This window comes from Solea solea, chromosome 19 (genome assembly GCF_958295425.1).
Source record: "Solea solea chromosome 19, fSolSol10.1, whole genome shotgun sequence".
In the NCBI taxonomy this organism is placed as follows: Eukaryota; Metazoa; Chordata; class Actinopteri; order Pleuronectiformes; family Soleidae; genus Solea; species Solea solea.
Genome location: NC_081152.1, coordinates 8142631 through 8167359, shown reverse-complemented (window position 1 = coordinate 8167359; position 24729 = coordinate 8142631). Strand labels below are relative to the sequence as shown.

The window sequence follows — 24729 nt, the reverse complement described above, 5'->3', positions numbered from 1 at the left end:
TGATTTCATGTACATATCCCGTCTGTTGGTGGATAAGTTAGGAATTATATTGTATCCCATTTTATGAACACATAATATGTAAAAGCAATAGTAGAGCTAACAGATAAAGGAAGTAAAAATTATATTTCCCTGTTGTAGGGACATAACTATTTATATTCCATAGCTTTTTACACATATAAACATAATCATACTATACAATGCAAAAAGAGAATGCAGTGAAATGATGTGTATAAAAAGAAGTGTCACCTTCACAGCAAAGCTACCATGTATATGTATATCTGAAGTAAATTGTGATACTGTACTTTCACAGTGGATTATTGTGTACTTTTATGGCAAATAACTATACACGGACACATTTGTTTTCTTTATTTCGCTGTATTTTCCTGTATATATGCTGCATTTTACTGTACCTTTAAAGAACTGTGTTTAAGTAGTATTTCCGTGCATGATTACTGTATTAAACTGTATATAAAAAAGGCCACACCTACAGTAATTAGTCGCAATTAAACACACGTGCCGTTTTGGAGTGTGCGTCGTCACAGCCAAAGCCTGTAAAATCCTGGAAATCATTTTTAGTGTACAATATCATATTATAGGATAGGAGTTTAGTTCCTTTGAAAGTTTACACTTTTATTTTGTCAAGAGCTTCAAAAAAGGAACACAAGAAACGTGAGTAAATGTGTTAATTAAAACACAAACAAAGGCAGGCTGCACCGATTCTCTGAGCATGAGGAGAGAGAGAGACAGACAGACAGAGAGAGCGAGAGAGAGAGAGACAGACAGAGAGAGCGAGAGAGAGAGAGCGACGGGGTGGGGGGGGCGTGGATGGGTGCAGGGGGAGAGCAGTGGGAGGAACTTGTAGAGTTGCCTCTAGATTTCATTGAGAACTCGGAAAGCAGCAGGTTAACATCTAACAAGTGACTCCTCTCGATGACTGGAGACTTTTTCTAAAAAAAAGAAATAATTCCGCACCCTTTCTTCACCCCCTCTGTCTCCTCTCGCTGTCGGATTTAACTTCTCCTGCAAAGAAGGGATATTTATTTTCAAGTCAACACCTGGAGTAAACCAAAGTGAGGATCTATGAGAACCCTACGTGGGATTCAACGACGTTTGTGAAGCAGAAGAGGAGGAATGTATCGTTTCTTTGTGAAACTGACATTTCTGATCACCGCAGTCGTCTTCACACAAGGTAAACTCAAAGTTGTGTTTGTTTTTGTTTTGATTTTGTCCCTGCAGACTTTTCTTCTTCTTTTTTGTTGTTGAAAAGTTAGTGAGCAATTAGTACATGCATATTACAATTAGCCTATATTTACATATGATCAGTGCTGGTTTAATTGTTTAAGAATCATGTAAGAGTGAGATTAAGATTAGACACCATATATTAATCCCACTAAATCCCTCTGACTGCCAGTTGGAGTGACTTTTTGAGTTTCGTGTGAATTATCTTCAAGTGCAGGAGCCAAAGGACTGCTGACTGATTTACCACTTCATTTATTTTTGTCTGCACAGACAAACCACATGCTATACCACATGATATCTTTAATGCAAAAAGTTTTTAAAAACAAAACTACATTTAAAATCTATATGCTTCACTTCTTCTCCTAATTGTTTCCTCTCTTTTACTATAGTTAAATCCAACCAAAGCACAGTGAGTTTTAGTGTTAGGCTGCTGAATTACCTCTTTTTAAATTGTTCGGAGAACCGGTTTTAAATAACACGGCAGATAATGGAAGTCGGTGCGTGTGTTGGGGCCGGGGGACGCTGGGGGAGGAAAGGGATGGGGCACCTTTTGTCTGCATGTGTGGGAGAGTGTTGTGAGTGCCGGGTGGAGGGGGCGAGTGGCGGTGGGGGTGAGTGGGGGGTGGAGGAGGCGCTGTTATTCCCGTCTGCCGGTAAACAATGCCCCAAGGAGAGTGTTTTATGGCTCGTGCTGGACTCTGGTTTCTTTTGTTCCGCATCTGAGCCCCGCAGCTGCTGCGCTTTCCCCCGCAAAAGAAAAAGAAAAAAGAGCGTGCGCTCCTCCAAGCCACGCACCACGCGCTCTGGCCTCACCGCTGTCCACGACAGGCTTCTACCGAAATCCCCACGGGCCACTGTGTAACAAATCAATTAAAGCACCACGATACACTAACGCGTGTGTGCATGAAATATTACATTCCTCTGAATAAAAGTTACATTTAAAAACAAAATCTGACTGATGAATAATTGAGACTCTGCCTAATCCGTGTTAATCCCTCACAGCTCATTCAACAGCACAGACTGTGGAAACACTATACGAGCTCACTTTGGGTCAAATATGAATTCTAATATTTTCTCGTGCACTCCACAGGTCTAAAATGCTCCGTGCCCACTGAGTCGTGCCTGAATGGAGGACGATGTGAACCCACCTCGAATGGAAATGGAGAGTGCAAGTAAGTAACAAAGCAGCAACTTGTGCTGTGACAGATGTTTCACTGCAAACAACATCAACAGCCTCTCATTAACATTTCATGTTGTCTTGTTGTGTTGGATCCTTGGTTTTTTAGAAATGTGCTGCACTGTAATTTTGGGTACTTGAAAGGGCTTTTTGGTTGCAAAGAAATGGGGCCACATATTCCCCCCTTTCATTCCAGCCTTTGAGCGGGCCCCATGCCCAGCAACCAGAGGAGGCCCTTGAGTTTTCTCCGGACTGGTGCGTTCATGTACCCCTCGAAGAGTCACATAGCTCCGCGGGGCCGCACACATTCCCCCAAAGAGGGAAGAAAAGAGTTTAAGAAGTGAAGAAATGAAAAGAGAGTGCAATTCCAGAGTGCAGGAGAGGTGAGAGAGGGATGGCTGCACAAAAGCCCACCCCCCCTTCCAATCTAGGCCCGTTAATGAATGCAAGACCCCTTCGCCAGCAAAGTGAGAGGATGCGTCCAGTCTTAAATCTTGTTTTTTGGCTCTTTCATGGGCGACAGCTGGGGCTCGCCCGCCGCCCGTCGCCCATTGTCCTGCAGTCAGAATAATGCTGCGTGACTAATCTGAGTGGGGCTTCCCATCATGCCACAGCCACCCCAAACACCACAGCACACACACCACACCACTACCACAACCCCCACTAACCTTAAAAATACCCCTCCTTCTCAATGGACCCACACCCTCCCAACTCCACCCCCCCCACCCTACTGGTTTGTGATCTCCATTAGAAAGCCAGATGGCTCCGAAATGTAATTGGATTGGACGTCGAGAGAGTGAGATTAATTGGAATAAAGTGCAGAAATTTGAAAGCAAACAAGTGGGGACAGACAGAGGGGCAGATTGTGGGCTCTTTCTGTAGATTGGATTGATGTCAACAGTTTGTGGACGAGACATTTAATATGCTGACATATTCCCATTAGATGACCTGAATGTAAGTCTGTGCGCTCGCTGATTCAGGCCTCGAATCCTTGTCTGCAACAAAAAAGGACAAGTGTCATTGAAAAGGGTTTGCAAGTTCCAAATGTTGTGGCACATCTGTGAAGAAGCTCACGGGTGGCCTGGTTTACCCTCAGGGCGTGTGGTCATGAGGGATGCTTCTCTGGTCGGCGGGGACAAGGGGAAACTATTGAAGAGCCCATGCTACTGGCCCACAGCCACCAATTAACAATATCTAATCTGCACACTCCACACACACACACGCACACATCCAGAGCTCTGCACGTGTGCACATAGAAAGTCTCCCTCCTCCACAAAGCTATGATTGTGGTCTCTATCTCTGCTTGGTCCAATTAAAAACAGACAGGATAAGAGCATCACTTCATCCAGCCGCACTCTCTCTTCCTCTTCCTTGCTTTTCCACTCATTAATCATTCATCCCTGCCAAATCCAGCAGCCAGCAGTCACGGGGCACACTGGGAAACTCAGTGTCACCGCTCCTGGGTCAGAGTATAGCGTCCCTAGTGGGGGGTTGGGTGGTGGGGGTAGATTTTGTGCCGCATTAACTGGCAAATTCCCTGTGATTGGTGTGTTGTTTGACACGGATGGAAAGTCCTCCGGGGTAAATTGATCTCATCAGGTTTAAATGCCAAGATGCTTGGAACTCTTGTATGCAGCCCTTGAATTTACCAGTGAGTCATGTTGAGTGTTGTGGTTTTTGTTCTCGTCTGCAAGCATACGGTGACACAGTTTTTAGTGGTAAGAATTTCAAATCCTCTTTTAGCACAGTTCCCGTGTGAGAGTGTGAGAATAGAGAGTTAAATCACATGCTGGCAGAGAGAATATTGACTTGGTATAAACTGTGGTAAATCACATGTCTAATGAAGGGGTTCACTGGGATTATGAAACTGATATTCCTTTGCCTTTTCTATGGGAAACATGTTTTTTGTCCTTCCTGGTGATGAAAAAAAATACCCCGATTTAAATCAAACCCTTACAATACAGGAATGATCCCTAAAATAGGACGTGGCTTGTGTTGTCTTTATTTAACGGTTGGGTTTTAATCTCTTGCGTTTGATTTGACTGAGCTTTTGTTCTGTGGTAGCTCTGTTGCACGGATCTGTTTTCAAAGACAGAAATTTGATAACAGGAAGGACAAAGGTGTAAGTCTGATTGACTTACTGCATAGAGGGTGTTATGATTGCAGTTTGTATCCAAGTCTTTGAATAAAGCACAGTCTTATGAAATAAAACATGGGCATTTTGTATTTAACATGCTGATACACTAAGGTCATAAAACCAACTTAAATAACTTAACTAAGATAGCAATTATTGCTATCTTGCCAAACTAATAAATTACTTTCATTATTAATTGACATGTTTTAATTGAACTACTACCTTATACATGTGCAATGTTTGTCCATTATAACTAACTGATTGGCTTCACCAGCTAACCTTTTTCAGTTCTCTTACTCTTTTTAGTCCTAAATCTATACCTGACATGTTCCAGTTAAAGAAATCCATATTATATCATGTATAAGTTCTACACTTAGATTACAATAGTGTTTATGTGATCCAAGCCCAAATCTCCAAAATGTGTTAAGGAAAGTTATTCAAATTTAATATATCATTTACTCCATGAAACTTGCTCACTCTCTCCACAGAGTGTAATTCATTTCAGAAAAATTCTGTGGGAAATCTTGTCTAGACTCAGCAAGTGTGCTTAAGTTTGTGGTGATACACAGGAACAACATCGAGCCTCTGAAATGGAGAAGCACTCGGTTGTGATTCTGTGAAACAAGGGGTTATCCGCAGGCCTGGGGCTTCCTGTTCCTCATGTAGTCATCTTTGAGCATCGTTTGAGTCAAATTTAGTCTGTGCTGCAGTAATGAGGGCATGGAGAGGGTGAAAGGTCGTCGCCCTCCAACCCCGGCTCTGCATTGCTGGCTGACTGTTAATGCTGCTCTGCTGAACTAGACACTGTTTTGGTCCGAGGTGAGGTGTTAATAATAAACTCCGAAAACGTCTCAACTGACTCGCTGCATGTCTCAAATACTGCAAGAAGTGCGACAGAAATAGACAGGAGATAGAAAATGAACATGCAATTCTGATATGGTCCCAGTGACAAGTCCTCCCTGATCGTACACAGAGCTGCCCAGTGCTGCGTATTGATAATAAAAGGACACAAAGACAGTCAAGAGTGAATCCAGTAGCACTAGGAAGATGTTCCACTCTCCCTTAGGGAATGTTGGTCGTCATTTGTCCTCCTATAGGATTACCAGGCAGGTCTCTGTTAGGGCTTTGCTACGCGCGGGTTTATGTGAATCAGGAGCTACCAGTGCATGGCCGGGTCAAGTGTTCCTGCTGGTGTTAGCCTTTTATTGGGCTTTAAGCTCAGGCTGCCACTCCCCTGGTTGGACCCATTCCCTAGATGCCAGGCCCTGCTGATTCAGCAGTCAATCAGGTTGATGGGACACTTCAGATGAAAGTGCATTCTTATTTACACCATATATAAACAAGTTCAGTGCTTCTAAAAGCATCGTGGTTCAACTACTAAGGAATTATTTAGTACATGGACCAACATTTAGTGTTGACATGGCCTCAGAATAGCACACTGTCAAAAGCAGTGGTTCTGGATCCTATAGGAGTCTGGAGGTCCTCAGAGTGGGACGATCAAAGCTGCGCTGTCAGAGCAAACAGATAAGAGGCTATTTGGCTCTAGTGGGTGCTGAACGTTCACATGCACAGCACTGACTGGAAAATGTAGAAACACCATCTCTTCTGGCAGGTCAGAGTTACTCTACAGGGCACCAAGGGGTTACATGCTCGGATATAGTTTTTTTTTTTAATCTATGTTTTAATTGCATGCGTGAATGGAAGTTTCATCACCTAGGACAGGTATGCTGCCATATTATAAATGAATATATATTGTATAACTGTCCTGTTCAGTTTTGGTGTTGTGGTCACATGTTACGTGAACACCTCAGTCATGGACTCTAGGCTAGGGTCACTGAAGCTGTTTTCACTCATAACATAGACTGCAAATCAGAAATGGCCAAAAAAGTCTTAAGAGTCAAAATTTGACCAGTGCCATGTTAGTTTATAAAAGCAGAAGTTCACAGAAGTCACCTGTGCAACCAGACACTAACTGAATGACACCAGCTGTCAATCTGTTTTCCTCTAAATAGGACCATCATTTACAAATGTCATAACATCATTAGAAGTCTAGTGGAAACTGGCTCCTTGTCTTTGTTAGAGTGTGAGTTGGGACATCTCCAAAGTGTCTGGAGAGTAAGTGAAATCAACCCTGCATCAGTAGATGGAGGTGTATCAGTCAGTTACACACAGACACCGTGGACAGTTATAACCCTGGGGATCACAGTCATCAGTCATCAGGTTCTTGGTTCCTGTCAGGGTGAGCAACCCTCATAAATCTTAAAATGTCACTCCTTAAAGAGAGTAACAGAAAATAGCTTGTTTTCAGAATGGTTTATGTTATAGCATTAATGTACATTCAAAACTATTTTACTTCTTTACAATGTATTGTAGAAAGGAGGTGAATGCTTTGCCACATTTCTCTCGTAGATTGTTGGAAGTGGCTAAATGATATAACTGGCAGTAATTGGGAGAATCTTACAGGATTTCTCTCAATAATAAATAAGCTTTGTTGTATTCTCATATGCTACTGAATATGTTGCTGCTGTACATTGCTTTATTTACAGCATTGACTCTGTGCTGCTGTTTTAAACTGCTAAAGTGCAGGTTGTTTATTGTGGTGTGTTGAGTTCATAGCCCTTTTTCTGAAAGTGCACATTTCTCATTTCATCCATAATACTTTGTCGTACTGTTTCCAGTCTCTCTAACAGATGTGGACACCAGAGGTCAGACCTTGGCTAATTATTAGACACATTCAAGGGAACTTAAGCCAAAAAGACAAAATGAATGAAGAGAAACAGACAGAGACAAATGGCCATTTAAAGAGAAAAAAAAGGTTGGGGGGGTGAGAGTTGAGGAGAGTGTAAACAGGACAGAGCATGTGATACTTTCATAAGCCAAATGAAGTGAAACAACAACAACAATAATATAAAGCTGTTATAGATATGACTAATGTACACGGCCGGCAATTATTTACATATAATTTTCCCCAGCAGTGGCATTTTCACCACTCACTGGGGCTGGTTTTGTGTCTGAGGATAAAGTCACCCTCAGAGTGGCAGATGGCAGATCAGGCCCAGTGGGGAGAGAGGACAGAGGGGAGAGAGAAGGCAAAGAGGCCATCCCACAGTCACAAAAGTGTTTGGGGGGTCAGGGGTCGGGGGAAGCATCTGCTCCGGCCTGAGGGGACATTGCTTCGCTGGGAGAGACCTGTTGCCGTGGTGTGTGCGGCTGACTTTTGCAGCATGTGGGTGGATCTTTATCTCAGACTGGACTGACTTTAGGACAAAGAGGATAGAGGATCCATTACAGTTAGACGGACACACACACACTTCATCGCAGTGAGGATACACATAGACATGATGCACTCCTTAGCCTCTAACTCATTTAACAACCATCATGACTAAATGTCTAACTTTTGATCAAACCCTAACTCCTGAAAACCAAATCTTAACTTCATATGGTTTATATATCTTTTGGTCCTCAAATACATACATAAGTACACACACACACACAGACAATGAGGAACATATCAGTTTCATGAGGCCTTACATAAATAACAGTGTGAGGATTTTATACCAAAACACTGAATACTCCAGAACTTCAAAGCAAACCCCCCCATCGCTTTACAGTCTTCTGCCAAATGCAACTGTCTGGGATTTGTGTGGTGCACATGGGACTGTTAAAAACTCCATGATTTGCTCTCACCTAACTAAGTCAACAGGGGAGTTTTCAGCAGTCCCGTGTGACAAATGGGGAACGCTGTAAAAAGCAAACTGCTGCGAGCTGTAAAAAGGTCCACAGTGGAGAGAAACATGTGAAAAGCTGAGACAGGGGAGCAGAGTAGAGACATGGACTGTGCAGAATAGGGGAAATTAAAGGAGAAATAGGTAAAAAAGAATCACGGAATCACGAGTAAGTGTGATGGTAGATTTTGGGTTGGGGGGGTAAAGAGACAGAAGTTGCAACAGCTGACTTCACATGGGTTCTTTATTTCCCTAGAGGAGAGGTTGGCTTGTCAGCACCCCCATCTGACATGGGGACAGAGGGGAGGGTGGGAGGGATAAGGGGAGAGTAGGAGAAAGGAGGAGGGGGACGGGGAGGAGTCCTGTCCAACAGCTGCCTTCATTAACATGCGCACCTGCTCCCTGTGGAGATACTAGGAGGCCAACAGATGCCCTTCGTTACACATAAACACTCCATGCTCACATGCACAACGACACACTCTCATTCAAGCCCCAATTCAAACATAAACACCTTTTTGCGGACTTTAAATGCTCCTGCACATGGCACATAGGACTTTGCTGCTTGGTACAAGTTGCATACTAAACAATGTGTGAGCGACGTGGTAATATTAGAATTCAAGATATGTGAAATCCTCTTGATTTGTCTCTTTGGTCACATCCACTTTCATATTTAAAAAAAAAAGTCCATCTTTTGTCCAGAGTTTTTGAGTCTTCACTTGTCATAAGTAGCCATTTTGAGCTACAGTGTGTGACTGAAGCAGCTTCTATTCTGCCTTTGGTGTGGATGGGAGAGAAGCACCCAGGGGCTTAGGGCTTGAAAGCAGAGATTCATATAGGACAACCAGAGTTGGCACAGTCTCCTTGATCTCCACAATCATTCAGGATGAGTATGGACAGCGTGGGGGCAAAAGGTAGATGGGAACGCTGGGTTATTTTGTGGCATCTGTTGTCCCAGCAGAATGTGTTTTCAGGGTTTTCAGGGACTCTAATCTAGAGAGACACACTAGAACAACACGCTGTCCCTGTCCTGCAGCAGAGGGACTTTGCTGGGCGGGAAAAACCCCCACCCTCCCTCATTCCCCCTTTTGTTAAGAAAATTGTTCCCATGATTTAAACAAAAAAAGATTATACTCTTCTAATCATAACGCCCCTCCTCTCTCTCTCTATTCCCAGGTGTCCCAGTGACTTCGTAGGCAGCCGGTGCCAGTACCCAAGTCCCTGCAGCCCTTCACCTTGCCGCAACGGTGGCGAATGTCGCCCGGTTTCCCATGGTAACACATTTGATTTCCGCTGCGTGTGTCGCCTGGGTTTCACCGACCGACTGTGCCTGACCCCCAGCAACCATGCCTGCATGAGCTCTCCCTGTCGCAATGGAGGAACATGTGACCTCATTACCCTGGCTGCCTACCGCTGCCGCTGCCCACCTGGGTGGTCAGGTATGCAAACTTAATATGCCCTTTGCCCCCTATTGTTTTGCTTCTTTCTTTCACAGTTATTAACAATACTTTTTTGCTGTGTTGCTTCTCAGGTAAAACATGCCAGCTTGCTAACCCGTGTGCTTCCAATCCGTGTGCAAACGGTGGCCAGTGCTCAGCATTTGATTCCACCTACATCTGCACATGCCCGCCTGCTTTTCACGGTCAAACGTGCAAGCAAGACATCAACGAGTGCGCTCAGGCTCCCTCTCCCTGTCTTAATGGTGGCATGTGTGTGAATGAAGTGGGTTCGTACCACTGCCGATGCCCTACAGAGTACTCCGGTAAACACTGTGAGACCCGGTACATGCCATGCAGCCCCTCACCATGCCTGAACGGAGGCACCTGTGTCCAGAAGGGAGACACCATCTATGACTGTAGCTGCCTGCCAGGTATAACATGAACATTCATCTACACATAATGAAACAGAACAATAGTAGTCAACTTGCCATATGGAGTTGCATCTGATTAGTGGGGCAACATAAGCAGTCACTTTTGTTTTCCTATTACATCAGTTGACCTAAAAAACCCGGGTCTGTTGTTGTAGTAAAATCTGATTGGGTGGATTGAGCACCCCCACTTCTCACCCTCTCTGCCAACCTCCACAGACAGGAAGCAGTCGCACAGACGTTTCCTTCTGATAATCACCAACACCCACAAAACATCACACAGATAAAAATACAGATAATTGTATAGACATACACACCCTTGCAATAAAGTCACAGACAATATTGTTGTTTTTTGTTTTTTTTAAATGTTTCAGCCCAAAACAGAAAAGATAATTGTTATCTTTTTATTTGGTTCCTGTAGCCAGTGCACTATTGTGAAAAATGAAAAATTCAGCACTCTTTTTCAAAAAAATGCAGCATTTTTTAAGCTGTGCTATTGTCTCATTTTGTGTTCCTGACTTGCACAGAGAGGATTGTTTAGATATGCAGATGAATAGGGGACAAAGTGATGTTGTGTGTTAAAGTTTAAGCCATGCTGTGTATCTCTCGTGGGTGTCCGTGCTGGAATGCGTTTAGATAGCGAAGCTGCACAGGCACCTGCAGAGCTGCGGGTTGATAGATAATCAGACTATCATTGCTCTAAAACACCCACTGAATCCTTTGATGTTTAAAGAAGAGACACACTGCACTCTTAACTACAGGACAATTAAACAATCTGCCACAAGGGTATAGAAGGACATAAAACTGTTATTGCACACTTAAGTGCAGTGTGAAATCAAGAGGAAGATCTTAATCTTTAACTAAAAGCAAATGTCACAAGAGCTTTCTTACATTTCTTTGTCTTCTCTATCTGTTTAGGCTTCACGGGTCAACATTGTGAGCACAACATCGATGACTGTCCAGGCCACAACTGCCAGAATGGTGGTGTGTGTGTAGATGGTGTGAACACCTACAACTGCCAGTGCCCTCCTCATTACACAGGTGACCTTTTTTGTGTAGAGACAAGAAAATACACAGCGACCAGCACAGAAGAAAAGGAAAGAAACCTTAACATTGCACTTATTCTATTCTTTCTTGTTTAACTCCTTCAGGTCAATACTGCACGGAAAATGTGGACGAGTGTGAGTTGATGCCCAATGCGTGTCAGAATGGAGGGACGTGCCACGACACTCACGGCAGCTATCACTGCGTCTGTGTTAACGGTTGGACTGGCGACGACTGCAGCGAAAACATCGATGACTGTGCCAGTGCGGCTTGTTATCACGGTGCGACCTGCCATGACCGCGTAGCTTCATTTTTCTGCGAGTGTCCTCATGGGCGCACAGGTATGAATCCTGCAGAAATCCTGCCTTTACCACAAATACTACGACTGTCAATTTCAAGTGCTTAAATGCGATGATCCTTTTTAACATGGATATGTATTGCTATTTTGTGTGTCTCACAGGTTTGCTGTGCCACCTTGATGACGCCTGCATTAGCAACCCGTGTCAGAAGGGCTCCAACTGTGATACCAATCCGGTCAATGGCAAGGCAATCTGCACCTGCCCCCCAGGTTACACTGGGTCAGCCTGCAACCTGGACATTGATGAGTGCTCCCTCGGTAACTTTTATAAGCCAATCCCACTCCTTTATAGTTGTTATACATAAATTACGACACGTGTGATTTATGATCTTGCCTTTTCTAAATCTTAGGTGCCAACCCTTGTGAACATGGTGGTCGCTGCCTCAACACCAAAGGCTCGTTCCAGTGCAAGTGTCTCCAAGGATATGAGGGTCCTCGCTGTGAGATGGACGTCAATGAGTGCATGTCTAACCCTTGCCATAACGATGCCACCTGTCTGGATCAGATTGGCGGGTTCCATTGCATCTGCATGCCAGGTATTTGTTGAAAAACATGCACTGCCAATTTTAGCTTCTGAAGCACTTTTTGAGTCCAAGAAAATAAATATGATTTGACTAATGGCTGTGTAACTTTCAGGATATGAGGGAGTGTTCTGCCACATCAACGCAGATGAGTGTGCCACCCAACCTTGTTTCAACAATGGCAAATGCATCGATAAGATCAACTCCTTCCAATGCGAGTGCCCCAGAGGTGAGCACATACCAGGGACTGGAAAACAAATATGGTGTTGATGGTGTAAAAGAAATGAGTTATTCTTATCCTTCTATCTCTTTTTGGGCAGACAATAGGAACAGAGAAGCAGCTATAAAATAGTCAAACATTAACGCATCTGTCAATGAGTAGCATGTGCGTGGTTCCCACATAGAATGTAAATGATTTACCTCGACTAATGTTGTCAAACATGGCTTTTTGTGGGGGCGACCAGGACAGATCATATCAGACCGCTGAACAATTAGCATATTTGGCGGGCTTAGGAGTTTGTGTTTGAGCTTAGCGGGGTGCAGGGATTGGTCCATACTCTGTAAGCCGGAGGCCATTGTGTTAGGGTTTGAAAGAGAGAAAGATTTCACTGCACAGTATGAGCCGGGGGTGGAGCCAGTGTTGTGGAATGGTTCGTTAGGACCTTCCGTGTCTTGCAGACCTACTTCACATGCAAATTAGGTTTTATACTCTTTTACGCTTTGCTTGCACACTGTAGCCATGATGTGTGTGATTTTTTTAATGTGGAAATTTCACACATAAAGCATAATCTAAGTTAAATTGTGTATTTTGTTCAACCCACTTGCAGGTTTCTCTGGGAATCTGTGTCAGGTGGACATTGACGAGTGTGCCAGCACTCCCTGTAAGAATGGAGCTAAATGTACAGATGGTCCCAACAAGTACACCTGTGAATGTGCTGAAGGTAAAGCACACTGTGTTTTTCATTTCTGCATTTACATATTACATATTGCATATTATCTAGTTTCACAGCAGATGAGGATTATCATCTTCCTAAATACTTTTGTTCATTGTGCAGGTTACACAGGGCAGCACTGTGAGATTGACATCAATGAATGCTACTCTGACCCCTGCCACTATGGCACCTGTAAGGATGGCTTGGCCTCTTTTACTTGCCACTGCCACCCAGGCTACACTGGCCGTCTGTGTGAGACCAACATCAACGAGTGTCTGAGCCAGCCCTGCAAGAATGGCGGTACCTGCCAGGACCGGGAGAACACTTATATCTGTTCCTGCCCTAAAGGCACAGCAGGTGAGGCTTTAAAACTCCTACATGTTTAACTATTGTTAAAATCCTCCAGTGACATCCTCTCACACAATTGTTTGCTCGTTTCAACCTACAGGTTTTAACTGCGAGGTGAATCTGGACGACTGCAAGAGCAAACCCTGTGACTATGGGCGATGCATTGACAAAATCAACGGCTATGAGTGTGCATGTGAGCCGGGTTACACAGGTGAGCAGGAGGTGGAGTTTACAGGTGCCGTGGGACGGTCCCATGAGCTTTGGGAGGGGCAGGGAGGACAGGTGGCTGGCGGGTCCACTCATGCAGAACAATAGTGTCAGATTGCCTGTGTGGGATGTGTGTGGGTAGTCGAGAAAGGAACACAGCCCCCCAACCTGATACACAAGCAAAGACACACACAAAGTGCTTACTTTGTTAGGAACTTGAAAAGGCTGTGATGCCTAGTCAGGAAATGTGATCACCTCAAAAAAAGTGATTGATCATAAATAATGTGATTAATATTATGTGCATACTGCATAATAAATCCCACCGAAAACTCAGACTGAAGTATTTTCACTTCATTTATATTAGCACTTGACAACACTGGTATATGCACTAGTATAAGACTAAATACTACTATGATAGATTTGTGTCTAAAAACTAAGATGTCCTCCTCCCTTCCATTGCCTAGCCGAGCCGGTTCTGACTGGTAGTGGCTTTGTCATTATGTTAAAAGTGGGGCAGGGAGGAACAAGTGTGTGCAGGCTGTTGTGTGTCCCTCCTGTTTCCCCCGTCCATCTTTTTGTGCTGACGGGGTGAGTGTGGAGGGCACGGCGGGACTGAGACACAGAGGGACAGAGGACTATTGTAACTGAAGATCAGGCAGTTGGGCCCTCCCTCCCTGATTGATGAGGAACAGAGGAGGAGGGAGCTGGGTAAGGGATCAGAGGAGGGGGGGTTTAATTGTTACTTGGCCGTGTGTGAAATGGGTCTGGCCTTCTGTCCCTGTAAACAGCCCAGGGTGAGGTTACTTCTCCCTGCATTGGGGGGTGGTGTGTGCAACACCTCCCCCTCTCCAATCCAGCTCCTTATGCCTATTCAACAGGGCCCCATTCAATCAATGGAGGAGAGGCAAAAGGGCCTCCAGGGGCCACCAGGCTAGGCATACATTGGAGCTGCTACAGCTTCTGCCTGTTGAATGTTGAGGGAGTCTTTAGTGTGAGCTCAATCTATTGTCCAAAAGGCACACAGTGCACCTCACCTAGCAGCATACAAAGGCTGAAAGAAAACCACAACACAGTAGAGGGTGTATCTGAGGGGATTTCAGAACGACCCGTGTAGATATTAATCAGTTCGCATTAGGGCTTAATTTGTAATTGGGATTTTTCTGACAGATATTACAATTGCAATATGATTCTATTTTTTATTTTTGAAAATCAAGATTTAGTTCAGTTTTCACTGTGTATTTAAAAAGCATTTCCACATTGCACAATAAAAATATTAACATCTCTATATTCTATTTCAAGGATGGCAATTTACAGATATTAATTGTTTCCAACAAGCATAATTTATATTTTTAAAATGTTAAATGGTCACATTTTCAAAAGTAGTATTTGCTGCACATCCTAAAAAGCCACATGTTACTCTCTTTTCAGGATCAATGTGTAACATCAACATCGACGAGTGTGCCATTAATCCCTGTCACAATGGCGGCACCTGTGTCGACGGCATCAACAGGTTCACCTGCTTGTGCCCTGAGGGCTACAATGACGCCACCTGTTTGTCCCAGGTGGACGAGTGTGGCAGCAACCCCTGCATCCATGGACGGTGCCAGGACCTCATCAATGGGTGAGCACACTGAGATGATTAAGCAAAAAAAACAAACAAAAAAAAACACTAGAAGTCAAACTAATGAACAAACACCACTGACTTGTCTCTTCATTTTCTTAAGGTACAAATGTACCTGTGACTCTGGATGGAGCGGAACAAATTGCGACATCAATAACAACGAGTGCGAGTCCAACCCGTGCATGAATGGAGGGACTTGCAAGGACATGACCAGCGGATACCACTGCACATGCAGAGTTGGCTTCACCGGTCAGTTGTGACCTCTCGTCTTTTTTTTTTGCTCACAGACTGAGTCTGACAGAGACTGTGTGTGTGTGTGTGCCTTTGTTGGCCCATATCTAACCCGAGTGTGGTTTCTAATCCCACCACTGTAGGACCTAACTGCCAAACTAACATCAACGAGTGTGCCTCCAACCCCTGCCTCAACCAGGGCACCTGCATCGATGATGTGGCTGGATACAAATGCAACTGCTTGCTGCCTTACACTGGTATGACATGCACCTGCTTTTTCACTCATCAGATTAGTCTGTTCCCTGTTTTTTTGCCGTACCCTATCTCTTTGAATCATGTGTTGTTTGAGAAAACATCAAATAGTGACCACTTATAGGGATATCTGCTTGTTGTACCTCTGTGCGGAACGATTTGGTTGTCTGCAGGGATAAGTGTGTGTGTGTGTGTGTGTTTTGGAATAACATGCCACAGTGTCTAATGTGTGCTGGAAGCCTGGAGCCAGCTCCAAGCTTTATTCCCACTTCCGCCCGGCTCTGTTTCCTTTCTGTGATCACACAATGGCAGGAAACAGGAAGGGCCTTCCTGTTTGGCAAAGTTGTCATGGAAATGGATAAGGAAGTGGAACTTAAAAATGACAACTTTTTCAGAGGGAAAACAGAGAGGGGATTTAAGTTGAAGTGGAAGTACACACATTGATGTTTTTCAAACGTTTCTGTGCCATCAGGTGATAACTGTGAGACCCTGCTGGCACCCTGCAACCCCAGACCCTGTAAAAATGGGGGTGTGTGTAAGGAGGCTGAAGACTACCAGAGCTTCTCCTGCATCTGTCCTGAAGGATGGCAAGGTAACCACATGTCCTGTCCACTAATCTAAATGTGTAAAATATTTGACTGAACATTCAACATAAATTACTGGTTACTAGTTACATTACTTTCACATCAAATGGCTGTGTATAATAACAGTGCCCTTTATACTGTAATTACAATAAATTACCGTATATTTACAGGTGTTTTCTGTAACATCTAGTTATGTCTTATGTTACAGTGGTTTATTAGTACTACCATGTATAAATGCTGTATTACTGTAATAATAGTGATTGTGGCATACAGTATATAGCTGTGATGTATCAGCATGTAATTGATTCAAAAGTATTTTCCTTTTATAAAAAATGTATTTAACTGCAGAAATCACACTCTCTTGTAATAACCACACTTATAGCTATTTCACAATAACAAAAATACAGAATCATATTTTTCTTAGTTAAAACATGCAAAATGATAAAGTCTGTGAAATCCTGGAAATAATTTTGTATCATCTATTTTCTTTATCTTAAGGTCAAACATGTGAGATCGATATCAACGAATGTGTGAAGGGCCCATGTCGCAACGGAGCTATTTGCCATAACACTATGGGTGGCTACCAGTGCAAGTGCCAGCCAGGTTACTCTGGCCAGAAGTGTGAGACTGACATTGACGACTGCAAACCAAGTATGAACTGATGTACTGCTCTGCAAGTTCCCATGATTTCCAAAGCCTTAAAATGTAGGAGTGTTAAACTTATATCCTCTCGCGTTTCAGATCCCTGCAGTAATGGTGGTTTGTGCCACGACAGCATCAACAGTTTCACATGTACCTGTCTGCCTGGGTTCCGTGGTGGCAGATGTGAGCAAGACATAAACGAGTGCGAGAGTAACCCCTGTAGAAATGGAGCCAACTGCACAGATTGTGTCAACAGCTACACATGCACCTGTCCGCCCGGTTTCAGTGGCATCAACTGTGAGATCAACACCAACGACTGCACTGACAGGTACCATGTCACAACACTTGACAACAGTCAAACCTGGCTGACTTGTGTTAACCCAAATTGAGCAAAGTAATATGTTGACATTTATTTTGTCTTGTGTTCCTCTGCAGCTCCTGCTTCAATGGTGGCACTTGTGTGGATGGAATCAATGCCTTCACCTGCCTGTGTCTCCCTGGCTTCACCAGCAGCTACTGCCAATATGATATCAACGAGTGTGACTCCAAACCATGCCTCAATGGAGGGACTTGTCTTGACAGTTATGGGACTTACAAGTGCACCTGTCCCCACGGCTACACAGGAATCAATTGTCAGGTTGGTAAAACAACTGTGCTTTGCTTTGTTTTGGCTTTATACATTGCACTTGTTTATACACTTTATTATGGGAGCATAACTAAGTATTTTCTCTTCTCGTATCTCTATTAGAATCTTGTACGCTGGTGTGACTCTTCCCCCTGTAAAAACGGAGGATCGTGCTGGCAGCAGGGAGCCTCTTATACCTGTCAGTGCCAGACTGGATGGACTGGCCTCTACTGCGACATCCCCAGTGTGTCCTGCGAGGTAGCAGCCAAACAGCAAGGTACGATAGCCAGCCCAAACTGAATTGCCATCATATTTAACACTTCTAACTTCTGTTGCCTGTGCTGAGCCTGCAAGTCATGTAATTGATATGTTCATTATGTAACTCCTTGCTTTTTGATTTCAGGTGTGGAGGTAGGCCAGCTGTGCAGAAACTCAGGCCAATGTTTGGATGCTGGAAACACACATTACTGCCGCTGCCAGGCCGGCTACACTGGGAGCTACTGCCAGGAGCAAGTGGACGAATGCTCGCCCAATCCTTGCCAGAATGGAGCCACCTGTACTGATTATCTGGGAGGTTACAGTTGTGAGGTATGTAATATAGGAATTTATGCTGTCTTACTGTAAGATTTATTTAAATTGGGTTTAAGAAGTGGGCAATGTATAGATATACAGATGCCCCCTGGCACTCAGTTTCTCAAAATGTGTTGTGTAATAAACAGTGGTCATATGAATATTCTTTACTCACTCGTCTCCTTTTCTATGCCAGTGTGTCGCGGGCTACCATGGTGTAAACTGCTCCAAAGAGATCAATGAATGTCAGTCTCAGCCGTGCCAGAATGGAGGCACCTGCATCGACCTCATCAACACATACAAATGCTCTTGTCCCAGAGGAACACAAGGTATACAGTATACTGATGTATAGCATTCACATATATATATATATATATATATATATATATTGGGAAAAAAAATAAATGACCACAGAAATCAGGTATGGAATTTCCTCTCACTCTGTGTTTCTGTCTCTAATAGGTGTCCACTGTGAGATTAATTTGGACGACTGCAACCCCTCCACTGACCCACTGACCAATGAGCCCAAGTGTTTCAACAATGGCAAGTGCGTGGACCGCATTGGCGGCTACCAGTGTGTGTGCACGCCCGGATACGTCGGCGAGCGCTGCGAAGGCGACGTCAACGAGTGTTTGTCAGATCCATGTGACCCCAGAGGCTCATACAACTGCATTCAGCTCACCAACAGCTACCGCTGCGAGTGCCGTACTGGCTACACAGGTACTGATGCACATCCAGTGGTCCAGAACACAAAAGCAATGTTTAAATATCTACAGTGTGTTTGAAACATGTATGTTTCCCTTTTATTCTCCAGGTCAGCGTTGTGATAAAGTGTTTGATGGCTGCAAAGGAAGACCCTGCAGAAATGGAGGCACATGTGCTGTTGCCAGTAACACACCGCATGGTTTCATCTGTAAATGTCCACCTGTGAGTACACATATGAGTTTTCCTGAGATGTTTACATCTTGGAAATTACTTTTTCTGCCCTTTTTCCTTTTAGTACACTGATTGTAACCACTATCCATGTCTGTCTCTTTAGGGATTCACTGGCTCTTCTTGTGAGTACGATTCTCGTTCCTGTGGGAGTCTGAATTGCAAGAACGGAGGTACATGTGTGTCAGGTCACCTCGGCCCACGCTGCTTGTGTCCACCAGCCTTCACTGGCCCGGAGTGCCTGACGCCCACTGAGAGCCTCTGCATCTCGAACCCGTGCTACAATGGTGGAACGTGCCAGATCACACCAGACGCTCCTTTCTTCCAGTGCAGCTGTCCCAGCAATTTTAACGGCCTGCTGTGCCACATCCTGGACTATTCATTTATTGGGGGCTTTGGTCGGGACATTACTCCGCCTCCGGAAGTGGAGGTGAGCTGTGAGATTCCTCAGTGTGACGAGTGGGCGGGAAACCACATCTGTGACTCGCTCTGCAACAACCATGCGTGCGGCTGGGACGGAGGAGACTGCTCGCTGAATTTTGACGATCCATGGCAAAACTGCTCTGCTGCTCTGCAGTGCTGGAGATACTTCAATGATGGGAAATGTGACGGCCAGTGCAACAGCCCTGGTTGCCTTTATGATGGCTTTGACTGCCAAGGACAGGAAGGTCAATGCAAGTAAGTACAAAAAAACCCAAGTAAAAGATGAGAATTAATTTGGGTTTTAGCCGAGATTTCAGAATATTAATTTAGTCTCATTCTATCTTTTTCAGCCCACTGTATGACCAGTACTGTAAAGATCACTACGCCGATGGCCACTGTGACCAGGGATGCAACAATGCAGAATGTGAATGGGATGGTCTGGACTGTGCTAACAACATGCCAGAGAAGCTGGCAGATGGGCACTTGGTTCTGGTGGTCCACATTCCCCCTGAACAACTTAAAAATCATTCCTCAGCCTTCCTCAGAGACCTCAGCAGCGTCCTCCACACCAATGTGATCTTCCGTCGCGACGCCAAAGGGGAACCGATGATCTTCCCCTACTATGGCAACGAACAGGACCTGGTGAAACACAACGTGCTGAAGCGCTCTGCAGATGGTTGGCCTGAGTGGGCTTCCGTGCCAGCCAATGTTTTGGGTCAGGTGAAGGATCATATGACAGCAATGGTCAGCCCACGGAAACGCAGAGAGCTGGACCCTGTCCAAGTCAAAGGGTGGGTGCCACGAAAACAATGCATATCACATTTGGAGTGATTTGTATTTAGGTTACAGCGAATTATACTGAATGTTAACATTTCCACATGCTTCTGCTTTTAGGTCTGTGGTGTACTTGGAGATTGACAACCGTCAGTGTTATCAGCAGTCTACTGAGTGTTTCCAGAGTGCCACAGATGTAGCTGCATTCCTCGGAGCCCTGGCCTCCAGTGGGAATCTCAATGTTCCTTATATTGAAGCTGTCACAAGTATGTAACCTATAGTTAATATACTGCATTAACTTTGGTCATGAAGTCAAAAATCCTGTGTAACACACAGCGACTTTGTCCATCTCTACAGGTGTGAGACCCACGCCCTCCTCATCAGAGCTATACCCAATGTATGTGGTCTTCCTGGGGTTGGCTGCTTTGGGTTTCATCTGCCTGGGTGTTCTTGTGTCTCGTAAGCGGCGACGGGAGCACGGCCAGCTCTGGTTTCCAGAGGGATTCAAAGCGTCAGAACCCAGCAAAAAGAAACGCAGAGAGCCTTTGGGGGAGGATTCTGTCGGACTGAAGTAAGTATACTTTGAAGGTGGAATAATTAGTTCTACCTGCAACGTGTGTGAGAAGTTTTTAATGTCACACCAGTTTTCTAATCGGCCTCTTCTTTTCTACAGGCCTATGAAAAACTCAGACATCAATCTTATGGATGACAATCAAAATGAATGGGATGATGAAGATCCAGACTGTAGACGCTTCAGGGTAAGATGAACAATTTTATTCTCCTTTTGGTTTAATAACCTAATAACTACTATATTACTTTATCAAACTGTCCATTCACAACTCTTTCATGTGTGCTGACAAATGTGACAAATGGTTTGTATTTCAGTTTGAGGAGCAATCTATGTTGGATTTGAGTGACCACACTGACCATAGGAAATGGACACAGCAGCATCTGGATGCAGCTGACCTACGTATTCCATCCATTGCTCCTACGCCGCCTCAGGGAGAGATAGAGAATGATTGCATGGATGTTAATGTCAGAGGACCAGGTATTTACACACATTAGTAGATGTTTATAGGCCCATTTATCATTATGTATCTGTAATTTGCCAAGAACAGTGGCAGAAATTAATGGGAGCTCATTGTAATCCTTGCTTTTTTTTCTTCCAGATGGTTTTACTCCCCTGATGATTGCCTCCTGCAGCGGTGGAGGACTGGAAACTGGAAACAGTGAAGAGGAAGAAGATCCCTCTGCAGAAATCATCTCTGACTTTATTTACCAGGGTGCCAATCTTCACAACCAGACTGACCGCACGGGTGAGACTGCCCTCCACTTGGCTGCTCGCTATGCCCGCTCTGATGCTGCCAAACGCCTCCTGGAGTCCAGCGCTGATGCCAACGTTCAAGACAACATGGGCCGCACTCCACTTCATGCTGCTGTGGCTGCAGATGCACAGGGTGTCTTCCAGGTAACTCACACACCTTCCAGCTTAGGATTGTTTTTCTTTGTTTAAGATTGTCCAGTAGCAAAAAAAGCTAAATGTTTCTTTGTTCCTGCAGATATTGATCCGAAACCGTGCCACTGATCTTGATGCTCGCATGCAAGATGGAACAACACCGCTGATTCTGTCTGCCCGACTCGCAGTCGAAGGCATGGTGGAAGAACTTATCAACTGCCACGCTGATGCCAACGCCACAGATGATTCTGGTAGCTACCATTTTATCAACCTATAATCTCTTATTACACCTTTATAGGTCCCTCATTGTGCTGGGGTGTGATAATCAACCCTCTCCCATTTTACCCTCTCTACAGGTAAATCTGCTCTTCACTGGGCCGCTGCTGTAAACAACATAGAAGCTGCCATGGTGCTGCTGAAAAATGGTGCCAACAAAGACATGCAAGACAACAAGGTATGTGAAATGATGTGACAACAAAAACCTATTTAACGTGTTATTACACCCTTACAGCTACAGCCGTTTTTCTTGTATATCAACTGATTTTGACCTGTTGTGTTTTGCCTTCTAGGAGGAGACACCACTTTTCCTTGCGGCCCGTGAAGGCAGCTATGAGACTGCCAAGGTTCTTCTTGAGCACTTTGCCAACCGTGAGATTACCGACCATCTTGACCAGCTGCCCAGAGACATCGCACAGGAGCGCATGCATCACGACATTGTCCGCCTCCTGGACGAGTATAACGTGGTTCGGAGTCCTGGGCTTCACAACGGCCCCCTAAGCACCTCCACCCTCTCTCCACCACTCTGCTCTCCCAATGACTACCTTAGCAACCTCAAGCCTACACTTTCTGGCAAGAAGGTCCGCAAAATTAACTCCGCAGGAAAAGGAGGGAAGGACGGTGGCAAGGATAGTAGAGTGAAAAAGAAAAAGTCTCTTGATGGGAAGAATAATTTGCTGGACACATCAGCGGTTCTTTCCCCAGTTGATTCCCTGGAGTCACCGCATGGCTATCTATCAGATGTGGCCTCTCCTCCCATGACATCACCCTTCCAGCAGTCTCCGCCTATGTCTCTCAATCACCTACAAGGCAATGGAGATTCTCATATGGGCCAGATGAGCATGGGTAAGGATATGGTCTGTATGTCCTTTGACACAAACCCACCTCGTCTTTCCCACCTGCCTGTGTCCAGCCCCAATAGTCAGGGCACAGTGTCCATAGTTGGAAGCAGAGGAGGCCAGTGTGACTGGGTTTCCAGGATGCACCCAGGTGTGGGCCAGCAAGGAAGCTTCACGCAAGCACCCCCCATGTCCCACAACATGATGGGTCCTCTGCATGGCATCAGCACTGCCACACTATCTCAGATCATGGGCTACCAGAATCTGCAGACCAGCCACCTCAACTCATCTGCGCACATGATGCAGCAGGCTCACTCGCGGCAGCTCCAGCACCAGAACTCCAACTCCACCACAGTGGGCCAGTCCCTCAACCAGAGCTTCCCCAACATCGAGATAAACGGCTCCGACATGCAGCAAAACAGTGTTTCAGGCCGCTCCATGTCAGTCCACACTGTCATGCCGCAGGAGACGCAGATCCTTGGCACCCAGTTTCTCACCCCTCCCTCCCAGCACAGCTATTCCGGCCCCATGGACAACACACCTAATCACCAGCTACAGGTCCCTGACCACCCATTTCTTACTCCCTCCCCTGGCTCCCCTGACCACTGGTCCAGCTCGTCCCCACATTCCAACATGTCTGATTGGTCAGAGGGAATCTCCAGCCCACCTACAAGTATCCATTCACAGATGAATTTGATCCCAGACCAGTTTAAGTAGAGACTTGTTGAAATGAAATTAACATTTGGTGGGACAAACGATATATAAACAAAGAAAGTGACAAACCTGTCTCAAGACTGAATGGTCCTTTTTAAAATATCAGTTTTTATACTAACGATAAGAACAGTTTTGGTAATTTTGTATTTATTTATGTGCTTTTTTTTGATCTGGAATATAAAGAAGATGCTTTTATATTTATGCTTTTTAAGTTTTTCGTTATGTTTTGTTATGTATGGAAAGATTAGACGCTGTTTAAAAGGAGTGTATATGAGAAAAATGACTCCTACATGTGTACACTGGCTATTTATTTGTGTCTTGTGTTGCTATTTTCACTGGATTTATTTTAATTCTGTGGTGCGTTTGGTCTTCACAAATGGTATCATGTTACATTATGTTTGTACAGATTTTTTTTATTTTTATAGTTTATTTTAAAATATTTCAGTATTAATTATATTTTAACCTCTTTTGTCTTTGAAGTGACACAGGTTTTGTTACTGAACCACATTTCACTAAGTCTTATCACTGAGTTAGATGTTGATCATAAATATATATAATATAAGTGTCACCTTTAATAATGTTGACTACTACACTGACCTCTTTTGGCAAAAATGTACGAGAATTAAGGACATAGGAGATTTGGGACCTTAAAGCACAGAACAAACTTCTCTTATCTTATCTCGCTTTTCAACATGAGTGGAAAAGCAACTCTAAAATCAACCTGGGCCTGTTTTTGTTTAATAATGGTCTGGGATGGTTGATTGATTTGTGATCCTTTATGATGTACGGACTGTCTCTTTATTTCATACTCTGTCCCAAATCAATGATTATGGTTACCATGTTTAACCTGTTGAGTGCTGAATCTGCAGACCTGTTGTAGAAAGCTGAAATGTTACATTCACCACAGTTTAAAAATAGTGCCAGTGTGACTTTTCTTTTTCCAAAGAAAAGCAATGTATTTGTGAGATTTTCTGTAAAAGGTGGAGATCGTCGTTTGTGAAAGAACTGGGGACCTTTGTACGTTTATTAACACCACCTGCACTTTGTAATGGAGTGTGGTTTAAGGTGTCGAAATGTCATGTTTTATAAACTAATGCAGAGATAAAAGATGTTTTAAGAGAAGATGTAATTCAAAATAATGTTCATGCAAAGTTGTAGTTTGCAAAGTATTTCCTGGTTAAAATGTTTTGTAAAAATTGTCTTGATTCAATAAAAAGCTGCTGTCAAGCTTTAAACTGCT

General features: G+C 44.3%; 1 protein-coding gene across 1 annotated transcript; it reads left to right on the top strand.

Moving 5' to 3' along the window:
• Window positions 1–878: 878 nt before the first annotated feature.
• Window positions 879–24724, top strand: notch1a (notch receptor 1a). The gene is made up of 34 exons (XM_058616991.1): window positions 879–1189; window positions 2330–2411; window positions 9449–9711; window positions 9804–10142; window positions 11058–11180; window positions 11291–11524; window positions 11644–11799; window positions 11892–12077; window positions 12178–12291; window positions 12890–13003; window positions 13118–13351; window positions 13443–13553; window positions 14978–15170; window positions 15274–15419; window positions 15545–15658; window positions 16126–16245; window positions 16736–16888; window positions 16979–17207; window positions 17315–17516; window positions 17628–17781; window positions 17908–18092; window positions 18271–18403; window positions 18537–18794; window positions 18889–19001; window positions 19114–19685; window positions 19781–20221; window positions 20325–20470; window positions 20562–20775; window positions 20878–20962; window positions 21090–21252; window positions 21374–21672; window positions 21764–21911; window positions 22017–22114; window positions 22230–24724. Exons 1-34 carry the CDS (start codon window positions 1132–1134, stop codon window positions 23490–23492), a joined length of 7443 nt encoding a protein of 2480 aa, XP_058472974.1. The 5' UTR covers window positions 879–1131; the 3' UTR covers window positions 23493–24724.
• The last annotated feature ends 5 nt before the right edge of the window (window positions 24725–24729 follow it).